The sequence below is a fragment of the Suillus plorans genome (assembly GCF_016647745.1).
Source record: "Suillus plorans strain S12 chromosome Unknown HD556scaffold_116, whole genome shotgun sequence".
Lineage (NCBI taxonomy): Eukaryota > Fungi > Basidiomycota > Agaricomycetes > Boletales > Suillaceae > Suillus > Suillus plorans.
Genome location: NW_024537500.1, coordinates 67756 through 81334, shown reverse-complemented (window position 1 = coordinate 81334; position 13579 = coordinate 67756). Strand labels below are relative to the sequence as shown.

Here is a 13579-nt window from a genome sequence, read left to right as displayed (position 1 = left end):
TTCCGCACATTCATGAATGCAATGTCTGCTTTTGGCGAATTCGGAGGGAATTCAATGAAGTTTGATTGAAAAGTGAATGAAGAAGTTTTCGTCTAGTTTGTGCAGAGCATGATGACTGACAGATCAGAAATTTGTGTAACCCTTCAACAATGCAGCGTCATAAAAGCTGTGAAGGTTGGCAGATCTACTTGCGGTTGACATGCACAATGATAAGTCTTGAACTCGTAGCCGAAGGCACGCAATGCAGGGGCATCCTTCCCAATCTGACGGCATTCGATTTGGCGGGGACACTAGCAGTCGTCGCGTACAACAACACAACAGTTGTGTAATCTAAGACTTGATGGTTTGACATAAGGATATCTCTCAATGCAGACCAGGGATCTGTTTGTCCGAACACTGCAGTCTCTACAATGAGAGAGCGCACCGTATGAGATATTTGAGATGCGGAGGTGCCAGAACCTCCAAATCCAAGCACAAAATCAAACTTGTCACTGAAGTGCCATGAGTGAAGCACATTTGCATATCATAATAAATTCTTACTTCTCCACCAGCGACACAAGCGATTCAAAGTTATGACGTAACCTGATGGAAGGATGACTGCCGACAAGGAGCAGAGCTCTCCGTCCTCCCCTGGCCTTGGCAGTGAGATCACACCAGGGCTTCTTCCCGGTTGCTGTAATGTTGACAATGGTGTCGCCACTTGCAGCAGAAGAGGCTGCTCCCATGCACTCCATGAACTCTTCGCCGAGGGATTTTGCAACCACATCTGAGATTAAAGTGCTTCCTTCGGCAATTTCATTCAAGTCATTGTCGATCATGACAAAAGAATTCGGGGGACATCCAGCCTTTATGGCCTTGTGAATGAGCTCAATCCCATCTGCAAGGTTCTTGGGCTCGGACGTGTGTACAGCCTGGGTTATGGGCAAGGTGTGAATGAACAGCTAGAAGAGGTCTTCAGTATCACACACAAAAAGAATGTCAGCTCCATGGACATTTGATGTTTGTGACTTGTAATGATTGATTAATTCAACCTTGGTGGTCGTTACCAGGTAGCCTTCCTCCAACGACTCCACATTAAGGTTCACGAGGCACATCGGCCATTCCATCTTCACTTTTTTTGCCTCCCAAAGCCAGAATACACGTACGGCAAAGGAGAATCCTTCTTGTTTCCAGTCCTTGCACAAATAGGGCACAGGAATTCCTTCCTGCTGCACACTACAGATCCATGAACAATACAACCGCTGCTCCGAGGAACAAACTGTTCGCAAATGAGAGCGTGGCAGTTGATGCACTGATGTTGGAATCCAGGTTGGATCGCGTCGCAGCACATGTGGCAGTATATTCCCAGCATGTTGGATGAGGTGGCGGATAGGCATTGAAGTAACTCCCCGTGGTTTCTGGAGAGGTTGGACGCATCCTGTGGCACCATGCTCCCGATATCTGCCTCCCCTGGGCCAGCACGTGAGATACCACTCAGGATCGCACCAGCTTTCGCGCCTCTGGGATTTTTGGGAGGCATTTCAGGGATGGATAAAAAGGGAGGAAGGAAAGCGGATTTCGACAGCAACGTTGTCACACGCCAACCTGGCATTTCCCAATAGGTAACTTATCCTCAATTATTAATATAGTACGTGTTATCAGAATTGTTTTCTCTGCCAAAATCCAACACCAGGGTTAAATCCACCGTAAATTTGCAAGTCAGCTAAATAGTACCAATATACTTGTAAATTCAACGTTAATCAGGGTAAATGTGATTCTACGGCCATATGTCCCACCGGCAGGATTTTGCATCGGGAAGTGCCTCTAACAACAAAGACGAAACAAGGGACAACGTTGTGGTGCAGATTCACGTTTCGAAGCGTTTTGTCCAGGAAGCTTCACAGATAAGAAGGAGAACCCAATTACACTGGCGTAATACAGGCAAATACAGCAAGTCCATCTCCGGGGACGGCACCTGGTTGCTGAAGTGTTATTCATGATGCAATAACAAACTTACGATAGAGGGTTTTTCACCTGCATATTTGACTTGCATTAGAAGTAATTAAAAGACTTGTAAGCTGTTATACCTGAGGAACAGTGGGAGCAATGCCCTGAGGACGACACTGACTGTCTCGGGTTGCCAGAGGAAAAGTGTCAACGATGGGTGAAACGAGCGACTCGCTGGAGTCTAGAGTAGTGATTATGTCTGAGTCCGAGTCGTTAGGCTTCGAATAGCCAGGCTCTAAATACTCATTGTCAAGCCCCATGTCTTCAGTCAGTGTTGACCATGACAGTTTCTTTCCGGCTTCTTTATATGCCACAACAACTTTGCACTTTGACCATCATCTATTTACAGTACCAACATATCTCTCTTCTGGACCCGAAGTTGAATGACATGGTATTTGTACTCATCAGGGAAACATAATTCATCACAGAGTGCTACAGAATGCTACAGAGCATTCTGTAGCGCAATCCAACCCGCTGATGCTGTTGTGAATAGTTGTGCTGTGCAAGGCATTCCGCCTTCCAGTTGTCAGTGCAATATCTGAACTCAACATAATCACTGAGTATGGCATGATAGAAACACTCCTTGATGCAGAGAGCAACCTGATATCATGTGGTTGGCAGGTTCACGTCTCCTTGATTGAGGTGATGGAGATAGGAAGAGAAGGCGTTATGCATAGACTTTGCCCGGTGTCCATCAACTGGCACACCAGCAGCATCTTCCACAAGCCTAGACGAACCCTGCATACTTGTGGAAGCTTCCGAAGAGCCCAGCATAGCAACACCCTTTAGAGCTTGAAGATGCAAACACTGCTTGGAGCTTGTCCAAATCTAACATCTGGGTAGTGCTGCAGGATTGAGCTCTTGCTCAGCTTCATTCACTGCCGCGCTGATTGCTACTGTAGTTGGATCATCCACAGGCCTGTTGTTCTGTCTGAGCGAGTTGGATAGGGCAACAAACAAATTCCTTCAGACCCGAATTAGTACATAGATAAATCAGTAAATAAATTTACTGTAATGTAGCTGCTTGCGCTGATTGGTTCTTTTGTTCGAGTAAGTGTACATGCTGTATGGACTCCTTGAATCAATTCTTGATGTGCATATATATGCACTGCTACTCTTAGATTCTGGCAATAATCAGCTGCTATTTCTAGAGACAACCGGAGCACGACAGTTGAAGTTAAAACACCCATTTTGTGATTGAATTACGACAGGCTTTCAGACCAGAATCAACAAACACTCAGATTCAGTCCTTTCTTGACAAAATTCTCAAGACGAGCGAAATATAGAACAACGTGGACCTAGTACCTTGGATATTTCTGTGCTGTACTCTCCGTCCCTGTTCACACCGACAACGGCGCTAAACATATTGTCCAGGAGAAAACTTCTCCAATACATCTCCACCGGAAGATGTGTCACACGTCTGGGTGTCTTCTTGCCTCGCTCGTCCAAGGCGCTTCTAGCGTTATCAGGGATAGGTCGCAGAGTTGCAGGTCTCTTTGTTGGATAAAGAAATTGCGCTTGAAACGTCGAGATGAAGCTTGCAACACGGACACCAAATTTGGTGCTAGAAATGTTGTTCCAGTGAATGGGAGTGAATCGCAGAAGAAGCCACAAATTACGAAGACTAAAGATTAATAGTATCAAAGGATACGGACTGCTTTGCAACTAAGCGTGAGCACGGCGGAAGAGCTTATTAAAGGTCAAGGACTAACACTACAAGGGCATGCAGTCATGATATGAATTGGCGTGAGTGAAAGATATGCCTGACATGGTCAAGTGTGCTGTGGGGATCCCCAACTCTACAAAGTGGAAGAGGGTGTCATAAGCAAATGTCCATTTCTTCGCAAACCGACACGTGGGGGTGGGAAAGTGGGAAACGTACTACAATCATTGCAGAAAGTAGCAAACTACTTGTGCCTCGTTTGGCGAGATACTTCCATGATTTGTATGGAAGCAAGATTTTTGTAGCTCTGTGTCTGAAGAAGCGCGCAATGCATGTGAGTTAGTTTTAAACTTATCAATTCACCAATACAGCATTAGATGCCGGTGCAATCCCTCTGAACATGCCATGTTGGCGCACCTATAAGGAAGACGGTAGGTACAACCTTGTCTTCATGGCTGGCCAAGCTGTATTCAAAGATGAACCGGATATGAAGAAAGCGACTACCTTCTTGTCTCGTGCCGAGGCTATTAGTAAGTTAAATACAATTACTATGCCTCATCCACCAACAGTTGATGTTAAATCTCGAAACAGAATGTGTAGGTTTGACGAGTCCGAGCAAGTCTTTCATTATTTCTACCTTACCCTGCTCGTGTGATTATAGGCAAGGCGAGATATCTTGTTTGTGTAACTCCATAACCTGTACCCCACGCGCACCTTCTCATCCGCCCACTATTATGATATTTGTCCCAGCCACGACCCTTGCTCGATACAATCATTCCCTCGTGTTTTAATTCACTAAGCACGCGACTATAGGTATCTCACACAGACTTCATAATTTGGTGCCAATTCATCAATCTTCTTTAGTGCAGCGAACCTTCCCGCAGACTGTATCAATCTTGGACAAGGGTATATGAACTTCTCGCCCCCAAAATGGGTCACATATGCCACAGATGAAGCTCTCAAGTCGCTCTTACCCAAACATTACTCCCACCACACAAAGGGGCGCATTTGTCTCCGGAACACCATCAAAAACTAGTACAACTTTCTCGTCTTTGACGGAAAGGAGCACGTCCGCTTTAGCATGCTACCAGGTGTGGGACCGCATGGTAACTGTGTTGTCTGCTGGCTTGCTGCTGGCAGTGAGTTAATAGTTCGGCCATAGAGGTCCATCTTTGTTCCAATCAAAGTCTCGAGTAACCGAAACTACAACCTTGAGGACATTTGACACCAGCGGTCGAAGTGAACTAGTCATTTTGACTGTAGGGAACTGCCGAGCTGCAGAAGTTCCAGAGCGCTTGAACGTGGCGTTCCTTTAAGCAAACTAGTTCACCCAGCTCTACTGGAGCATGGAAACTAGTTCTGCGGGCGGGTACTCTTCTCTTGAATTCTCCAAGCCGTATATGATCTCGGCTTTGAGATTAAATTGCCTAAGGGGTTCATTGAATGGCCAAAGGTGTTTCTCTGTAGCCTTAGTGATACCCATGAAAACCTTTGTGTCCTCCATTCTGCGCTGCATATGCTGCGTCAGAAATCAAGGCAAAATCTTCGACTGGAAGGCGAGAAATGCAGCTTTGAAGGAGAATGTTGGCTTTGCCTTGGCTTGTATCCTTTCCTCCCTTGGCGCTGAAACTCTGAATGATGCTCTGAAACCTCAAGGAACCTTACTCACTCGCACAGTACACAGAACTTACTTCATCAGAAGGTCTAGTTCCTTCACTTCTGACACTCTCACTTGGATTTGGTCGAACTGTTGTTGAACGTCGACTAACGTCAAGGACACATGAGATTCAATCGGGTTCTGGATGATTGTTCAGCATTCATCACTCGTCGTGACTGGATAAACGTACCTGTGATGTTACAGCATTAAGATAGTGCATGAGTTTGTCCTCAGCAGTGCAAATGTATCCTTCACCACTTGCCTCGAAACAAGGCTGGAAAGCACGACCAAACACTTGCAATACATCCAAAACCGAGAGATCGACAAAGGATCGCTTTGCGCTGTCGTAAAACTGAGTGCCTTTGATTACAACTTGACTCCTTCATGAGAGAAGAATGAAGGACGCGGTAAAAATTTCTCACCTGCAAGAGCAGGTAAGTTGACTCCACATGCGAGCGTCGACGTACAACAGAGAGCCATCCTCCAACGTATTAGCTCTCGCCTGTGTTATTTCCACGCCAATACCACTGACCTTGATCACTCGAGCTTCGAACATCCTGTCTCCATCATGTTTCGATCAGATCGCAGCATACCCGCATGATGAATACCAAACACAAGATAAAACAGCTGTTTCACCTCCTTATTCCTAGAATCTCCTATGCTCCTTCGGAAAAATGACCATTGAGGATGCTCCCCGCAGTTGTAATCCTCCAATGTGCCATCTATTGTCGCCATCTCTCAAAGCTTGCGCCGTTTTCACCGTTTCTTTCTGCACATGAACGAACGACGTTACTTGGTGTCCCTGTCGTACTAGGTCAGAAACTTTCTCGTATGCGACACCGTCAAGATTCGTTTTAGAACGTACGCTTCCAGGCTTTCCTCGAATTCCAATGAAGTGCTGCTCCAAAGGTACTGTTCGAAAGGAAGAGTCGAAGAAAAAGAGTCCTTTATATCGGGACACACTGATTATGAGTTGAGTTTGATTGATCAGAAGAACAATGTTGGCAAACAAACTCTGCGACATCCAAATAGTTTGGCAACGTTGCACTGAGCCCAACTATTCTAATGACAGATTGGCTTGATTTGACCTACAAATGAGTCGGTCATGAATTCACCTCTTAGAGAACAAACATTTACCTGTCGTAACGTGCGCGCAACGATAGTTTCGACGATAGCCCCGCGTTCTTCTTTCAAAGATGTACCTTGTCAATGATCAAAAGCTTCCACTTCTACATGCAAAAAGGCCGTCAGGAAGGTGAAGGCACAGGTACTTATATGTAGACATACTGAAGCTAATTTGCCTCCGCCAGTGGGCTTTCGAGTTACGACGTCCCATTTTTCAGGTGTGGCGACTATGACTTGTGTTTCGGCAATTTCAGATTTTGTCAGTTGCATGTCACTTACATGGAAAATTAATAAGTGATGCATGTATCGGAGAGAATTTTTATCCCTGTCAATTCCTTGACTTGTATAGCGAGCCACTTTAGTCTTTTCCCCAGCTTTTGAGTGACCTCAGAAGCAAGAGCTTTCATAGGTGCACTATGTTTAAAAGTCAGGGCGCTCTATTATAACCAAAACATTATTGGAAGCTCACACATAAATAATTGCGATCTATCAAAGCATGTAAAGGTGATGATGGACTGATGGGTGATTGGTTCTTGTTGAGAGCCCGAAGGATTGTCAACGTCGCTATATTGATTTTACTTTATAATGTGAGTTTCATAAGCTACAGTTCAAGGACGACACGCAGAATAAGCTAACAGCACCAGTGGCAGCTGCAAAATGCCGTTAGGGTGGTAAAGATCATTCGGCGCAACAACAAGACGCAACGCAAACCAGTATATTTTCGTTTGATTCTTAGGTGGTTGGTTGGATAGATGATAGATTGCATGTGATTCAGGAAAGGAACTAGCCTCCAAACTAATTCATCAAGTTCGTTGACAAGAGTGAGCCTTTCGGATTTCCTGGGTGGAGTAACTCTGGAAGGAGGAAGGATGGCTTCCTCGCATTCCTGACTCGTTGGTGAGCAGATGAGATTGAGCAAGGCGTTTGTAACCGACCTCGTCATGTCTTGTATTTCCGACTGGAAGTACGTACCTGCTACCAAACTGAGAAAGCGAACCGCCTTGCATCGTAGAGGACGAAGAGTACACATGTGGAAGCATTTCTGGAGTTTCTTGCTGGATATTTTGAACGAGGGCCCACGTCCAGGCACAAATAAACTTACTGCCACGCCAGTGAACAAAGGACAAGACACATTTACCCTCAGAATCTCTTCCACGCGGCGACAAACATCCTGTGGAGCAAGGCTGGCAGTTACGACTGAACAACACTAATGATAAATGATAATAATATTGGACGGCACTAACCGCCTGTTTTTGGTTTGCCCGAGGTTGAGTTTTCAAATGTCGTTCTTTCTCTTCCAGAAACAAAGGTACTGTGAGTCATTAAATGTGATACACTTGATCGCTACTGACCACGTTCACAAAGTAGGATCAAGAGGCGAGCAATTCTGCGACAATTTTGATGTCGTCAAAGCCAACCAGATCAGCGAGCTCGCCTGATACGGCATCATTGGGGAGTGTTGTCGACAGAATACCAGAGATATGCTCTAAAACTCCTTTTGGTTTGCTAAATGTCACAATCATGAGGTTCCTGTAGAAGGACGTGACAAGCCCAGGAACACCAACCTTGACAATCTACCTATTAGGTGCTCAGGCAGTGATAGTGACAATTTCTGACCAGTGGTGAAGACATCCGTGATGGAGGTTCTGAAATCCTTTTCTAGATTGTTGTTGACACCATGATCTATGCGTGGTGAGTTAGTTGGTTAAGGATATATCAGTCGAAGCAGGGTACCTGGACTTGCAAACGATCTGGGCCTAGTAAACTAAAGTGAGTCCTTATTTGACTCTAAAGACTTGTTTGACATGAAACAGACGTTATCCAGTGTTCCAGTTTCTTGGCATTATTGAAGTTCTGAACAGCATATTTGCCAGGAGCAGATGTCAACTGGTCAAGATGCACGAGAATGGGCATGCTTGTTTGGTGGGCACTCTGGATAATATAAGAAATGATGAGGAGAGTTCGTTCCGTTTGTCGCATAGGTAGTCACGTAGTAAACAACTTGCGTTTCCGCGTTAGAGTATTCAACAAAACATTACACTCATTTCCGAAAGTCTTGACTCAGCCTGAATGTTGTTCACAAAACTTGCATTGAAAAGATATTGAAGGATCGGGTAAAGGCAAACCTCCGATTCAGGGTGCTGCTGTTGAGGAACCTTAAGTGTTTAGGAGCTGGGCTCGAGTGTGTTACTCGCTTTCTGCATCATCGTTGTGCGGAGAAATTCGAGCGTAAGGGAGCAAGGTTGCTGGTGGCATGAAAACAAATTTTAGATTTGAAAACTTTTGTTACTTCGCGCACTGCATATGTATATGTATATGCAAGGCAAATGTAACCGTTGCGCAACACATGCAGTTGAGGAATACTCAATGTTTACTATCAACTAGATAATACATGATCTTGTACTTTGCGTAATACTCTCGCACGCTCCCACATAGTCCGATTTTTACTGTGTTTAAGCCCTCAGGAAACACTCTCAGCTTATTCTGCGGGTTTATTCGCTAATTATGGCACGCACTAAAGTTCGTGGACACAGATTCAACAATGAAGACTCAGCAGTCCCAAAGCCGAAAAAAAAGACCAAGAGGGATCGGGCACTTGCTGTAATGTCCTGTAAATCAACCCTTCCAGTGCCCCCAGTGCGAATCCAGAGGCCCATTTCCTGTTTCTCAATCCCAATCATCCGTGCAGAGCTAACCATGGATGAATCCTTAACAAACTTTGGGACTCAGATCACCTACTGCGCTCCTCTGTTAAGACCATGCACAAAGGGTAGGACTGATTCCAAGGGGCTTGGCTTCAGCTCGTGCGCTGCGCCCCTTACCCGAGTATGTGCCCTTAACTTCAGAATGAAGTCCAGAGAAAGTCCAGTGAAGTCCGAAGGACTTCCGGAGGAGCGTGGGAAACTTCGGAAGGACTTTCCGGACGAGTGCGAGAAACTTCCGGATGAGTGCGGGAAAGTTCCGGAGGAACTTCCGGAAATTACGATGGAGTTTCGTCCTGACGGGGATATGTATAATGGCTACTCAGGACTCGTCCTGAGTAGAAGGAAACAGAGGAAAGGCTGCAAGGACAAAGTCCGAAGCAGAATAGGTCCGGAGGACCGCGGGAAAGTTCCGGAGGAACTTCCGGAAACTCGGAGGAATGGAGGAGCGGAGGAGCGGAGGAGCGGAGGAGCGGAGGAGCGGAGGAGCGGAGGAGCGGAGGAGCGGAGGAGCGGAGGAGCGGAGGAGCGGAGGAGCGGAGGAGCGGAGGAGCGGAGGAGTCCGGAATGCAAGGAAGATAGACGTGGGTCGGATCCGGATGTTCGGAAGTCCGGAGACAGGTGATTACCATAAGGGGATGGGCACTGATTTAAGGTTTGGGTTCGGACATGACAGATAGGTCGGATCCGGAGATCCGGAGATGTGGATATCAGATCTGGCATCCGGATATCAGATGCAGGAGTACAGGGATCCGGACGGATAGAGGATTGGGTTTGGAGACATGGACAGGAGGTCCGGAGGTCCGGATGAGGTGTGGGAACGTCGTCAGATGTTGGTCCGGAATGCGGGATATGACATCCTCAAGAGATTGTTGCCATTGATTTTGATACACGGACGAAGCACACAACCTGCCGGGTACCAGTCATGGAGGGTGGGCAGCTTAGAGGGTATGTACCCCTGCCAATGAGGTACCGGGATATTTGGCTTGAGCTATCATATAATATTGTCCTGCTGATCAACGTATGGCAACTTTGGTCCAAGGAAGAGGGAAAGGCATCGAGTCCGAAGGAGAAAAAGATGGCTACCGCCTGCTGACAGAACGTCGGGACATTGCTTGTTCAATACATGCTTTCCAGGCTACTTGCGGTGGAGGAGCTGGTTAGCTTGAGTTATAACGTGGAGCCTGGCGAAGAGCGCGTGAACATTCTCAACGAATGGAAGGTCCAGATGCTTCGGGATTGGTTCTACGTGACGCACTCGGAGGCCATAGCAGATGGACCTGAATTCATGTGTGCTGATCCAGTCAGTACAATCAAACCTCAGGCATTACAAGAGTTAAGCAAGCCCAGCCAATTTTTCAAAACTCAGTACCAGGAAGGGACGATCTTACCGGAACGATGGCACGAGGGGCATGAGCCTCGTCCATTCTTCTGGAGCAATAAACAATGGGATTGGTTCTGTGAAGGTAACATCAATCCATACGATCGTTTTCTAGTTACAAACAGCCTCCTCGATTATTATAGGGAATGACTATTGGAGAACACCAATCGACCTCTTGCGTTACGTTCTTGTCACAGAGCCAGCGTACCTTGAAGTCGACCAGTTTTTGGGTGACTTGCGAAGCCTCAGCAGAATAATCTTTCAGAACCCTGATTTGGAGGGTATTGAGGCCGCCGCAAGACATCTCTGGCTCAGAAAAATGATCTGGAGGGAGTTTGTAGAAAAATTGAGGGTATATTTGGGTCTGACTGAGGCACAGACGGTGACTTCGGAAAAAAAGGGTATGGTTTTCAGGATGCATTTGCGGATGTCTCACATTAATCTCACAACAGACGATCAAAACCCTTTCAACACCTTGGAGTTTTTGTTGATTTTCGAGGGATATATGCACCGGGAGAAGACAAACTCGGAGGGTCAGCGAGCTGAAGACAGTATCTTGTGGCAAAGCCTGAATCAAATCAGCACACAAGAGCATCGGCCGGTATGGGAATGGGTCGTAAGCGGGATACATTTGCGTGTCGACACAGTAAAGTGCATGTTGAATCAAGTGGGGGATTGGTGGTGAGAATTCAGACACAAGCAAGGTGAGGGCATTAGGATGATCATTGAACGCCTTCACTCATTTCCTATTCCCAGTGAAATCTTCCCAGGTGGAAATGCATACCACAGAGCATGATAATGGCGATGGTAATGCTACTGGTGCTGACCGATCGTACAATAATGCAGCACAATCTTGTGAGTAGATGCCTTGCCCTCGCCCGGACAGGGTTGGAGACAGGACTTCTGAAGCGTTCATTACAGCTAACTCCACGGACTCAACATGCTCACCTGTGCACCTCCATCCTCCCATCACAAACCGTGTTCCCTATCCAAATGCCCTTGGTAGTTCGACTGAATCCAACTCATGTCCTCTTCAGCACAGCACCCCCTCCTCCGTTCGCACTCACGAGTCAACACTAGGGAGATGTTAGCCGCCGGTGCTACCGATTCTCTCTCGCATCCATTTTGTGTTATCGAGGTATCTTGAAGGGTCTTACTCATTAAAAACCTACGAAGAATGCTTGGTAAAATCCTTCTCCTCAGAATTTGAGTCCAGCATTAGGCAGTATGTGAAAGAGCTCCAGCCTTTCACTGCGGAACAACTTGCAACAGATGAGGGAACACTGATATCTGATTCCTTCATCAGTCGTGTCAATGCAATCCAGGCAAAAATAGAAGCTAGAGAGTCGCAGAACCAACTCCTTTGATGCTGCACTGCATGGGGTTATTTCTGACTGCTTGTATGGTAGACTTGCACAGGATTTCAAACTATATACACAAAGAAGTTGTGCTTGGATAGCTTGAATCACTGCGAAAACGATCAGGCCGGATTAGTGTAGGAACAGAATCTATATGTGGGATATAAAAAAGTATCATGTAAATACGCAACTGTTAGAGTGGGGAGAGGTTCTTGTTTCTAAATATAAACAGATACTGCGTAGATAATTTGTGCAGACCTAGATTTGTCGGCCCAGTAGCTAACACGACTGTGGGATCTCCACGTTTGATTCACACATCTAAATCATGTCTGTATGAATCTAATTAGACCCTGCAAAGAATATACGCGATATTCATATGCCTCCTAGTTCAATATCCGCTTTCACATAGCCTCTCGCTTGCTCTTCACTTCATTCTCTACACCCCACAACCAACCAGGGTGTATGGGTCACACAAACTCACATGTACAACAACGCCCTAGTTGTGTGTGTATCCACAGCGTCAGTCAAGACCGTCACTCTCAGATGATGGATCATGTTACATACCAATTCCGCCACAACCAGCATCATCCACCCCTGGTGATTGTGCCCAATACAGCATGCGATGGCGAGAGTGCTTTTTCCAACGTATGCACAGGTGACACGGAAGGCTCAAATCCTATCAGGGGGAGATGCTCTAAATTCCTCAAAATTAAATGTTTACATTTCATCCGTTCATGTGCACATCAAGTCTGTCACCTCGTACGTGAGATCATTGTATCATGGAGCGTACTATCGGAAATCTCTGATAACAGATTTGCCAACCTTTGAATGCATATATGCCAACCTGTCACGGGAGAGCGTCCGAGGTACATCAAGAACTACCTGCAGAAGCTAGCTTTCAGTACCTGGCGAGCACGTTCGGCGACGTGACCCCCCAGTGGAAAAGGAGTAGGAGAGCAGGATAATCAGAGATGCGCACACCCACCACCTCATTCATCGCCTCAAGAAATCATTGCCGTTCTCGCTCACGCCAGAACCATATTACAAGAATGACACAAACAATGATATTATGTATAGCGATACAGGTCCCTGCTTCAACAAACTCAACCAACTCGATTCCCTGATACTTTAACACTCTTTTGTCAAACTTTCTGCCACTTTCCCAAAATGCCTTCCTCACTAGTCTCTATATGCTTCTTCATACAGGACACTTCCACTGGACCAACGTCTCAACCGCATTTGCAAATCCGACAGCTCATCATGTCCTCACTACCCCGACTCCAAAGAGACCGTACATCACTTCATGTTAGTCTGTCCTTCCTACCGACAGGAACACCATGTCCTCATAAATGCGCTAGGACGTAGAGCCACATCCATGCCCTTCCTTCTTACTGATCCATCAGCTACGGCGTACCTAGTCAAATTTGACAATGCAAAAGGAAGACTGAAAGCTACACTTGGTGAAGTAACTCTGACACCCTCCTTCATAGAAACTCCGATCAGTACCACGCACGACCTACAATGAACAAATCCCCTCATACCTACCCACCTGCTCCATCCCTATTCCCCGCTACCCTCTGTACAATCAATACGCATCACTCGTTCACATGGAGTCACACATGTTCACCATCAGTCTAAGTCATCAGGCAGTAGAACGTTCCATCAGGTAATCATGGCACAACATACCAACATGTCCTTCTTCACCCA

The 13579-nt window shown here is 46.3% G+C and overlaps 5 protein-coding genes across 5 annotated transcripts; 1 reads left to right on the top strand and 4 right to left on the bottom strand.

The window, feature by feature from the left end:
- Positions 1 to 143: 143 nt before the first annotated feature.
- Positions 144 to 2246, bottom strand: HD556DRAFT_1314462 (uncharacterized protein; the record flags this gene model as incomplete). Its single annotated transcript, XM_041300935.1, has 8 exons — positions 144 to 290; positions 425 to 491; positions 541 to 941; positions 969 to 1215; positions 1260 to 1584; positions 1722 to 1803; positions 1997 to 2013; positions 2108 to 2246. The coding sequence occupies 8 exons, from the start codon at positions 2244 to 2246 to the stop codon at positions 144 to 146; spliced, it is 1425 nt and encodes a 474-aa protein (XP_041152686.1).
- A 2739-nt stretch (positions 2247 to 4985) lies between these two features.
- HD556DRAFT_1450951 (uncharacterized protein) lies at positions 4986 to 5862 on the bottom strand (the record flags this gene model as incomplete). Its single annotated transcript, XM_041307856.1, has 5 exons — positions 4986 to 5076; positions 5129 to 5272; positions 5341 to 5447; positions 5497 to 5686; positions 5729 to 5862. The coding sequence occupies 5 exons, from the start codon at positions 5860 to 5862 to the stop codon at positions 4986 to 4988; spliced, it is 666 nt and encodes a 221-aa protein (XP_041152685.1).
- HD556DRAFT_1424226 (uncharacterized protein) lies at positions 5658 to 7482 on the bottom strand. The gene is made up of 9 exons (XM_041304577.1): positions 7404 to 7482; positions 6901 to 7009; positions 6789 to 6868; positions 6590 to 6705; positions 6444 to 6508; positions 6304 to 6394; positions 5837 to 6218; positions 5729 to 5781; positions 5658 to 5678 (listed from the first exon to the last, which is right to left on the bottom strand). The coding sequence occupies exons 1-7, from the start codon at positions 7469 to 7471 to the stop codon at positions 5953 to 5955; spliced, it is 795 nt and encodes a 264-aa protein (XP_041152684.1). The 5' UTR covers positions 7472 to 7482; the 3' UTR covers positions 5658 to 5678; positions 5729 to 5781; positions 5837 to 5952.
- Positions 7483 to 7801: 319 nt separating this feature from the next.
- On the bottom strand, positions 7802 to 8345 carry HD556DRAFT_1314460 (uncharacterized protein; the record flags this gene model as incomplete). Its single annotated transcript, XM_041300934.1, has 4 exons — positions 7802 to 7961; positions 7997 to 8114; positions 8166 to 8188; positions 8248 to 8345. The coding sequence occupies 4 exons, from the start codon at positions 8343 to 8345 to the stop codon at positions 7802 to 7804; spliced, it is 399 nt and encodes a 132-aa protein (XP_041152683.1).
- Positions 8346 to 10259: 1914 nt separating this feature from the next.
- HD556DRAFT_1450948 (uncharacterized protein) lies at positions 10260 to 11661 on the top strand (the record flags this gene model as incomplete). Its single annotated transcript, XM_041307855.1, has 7 exons — positions 10260 to 10599; positions 10658 to 10915; positions 10967 to 11130; positions 11183 to 11218; positions 11285 to 11369; positions 11436 to 11516; positions 11552 to 11661. 7 exons carry the CDS (start codon positions 10260 to 10262, stop codon positions 11659 to 11661), a joined length of 1074 nt encoding a protein of 357 aa, XP_041152682.1.
- Between the last annotated feature and the right edge of the window lie 1918 nt (positions 11662 to 13579).

Coding starts and splice junctions, on each gene's coding strand:
- HD556DRAFT_1424226 (XM_041304577.1), bottom strand. CDS start 7,471: ATGCTTCCACATGTGTACTCTTCGTCCTCTACGATGCAAGGCGGTTCG. Junction 6,869..6,900: donor TAGATCGCAATTATTTATGT/GTGAGCTTCCAA, acceptor TGGTTATAATAG/AGCGCCCTGACTTTTAAACA. Junction 6,219..6,303: donor AGAGTTTGTTTGCCAACATT/GTTCTTCTGATC, acceptor CCTTTCGAACAG/TACCTTTGGAGCAGCACTTC.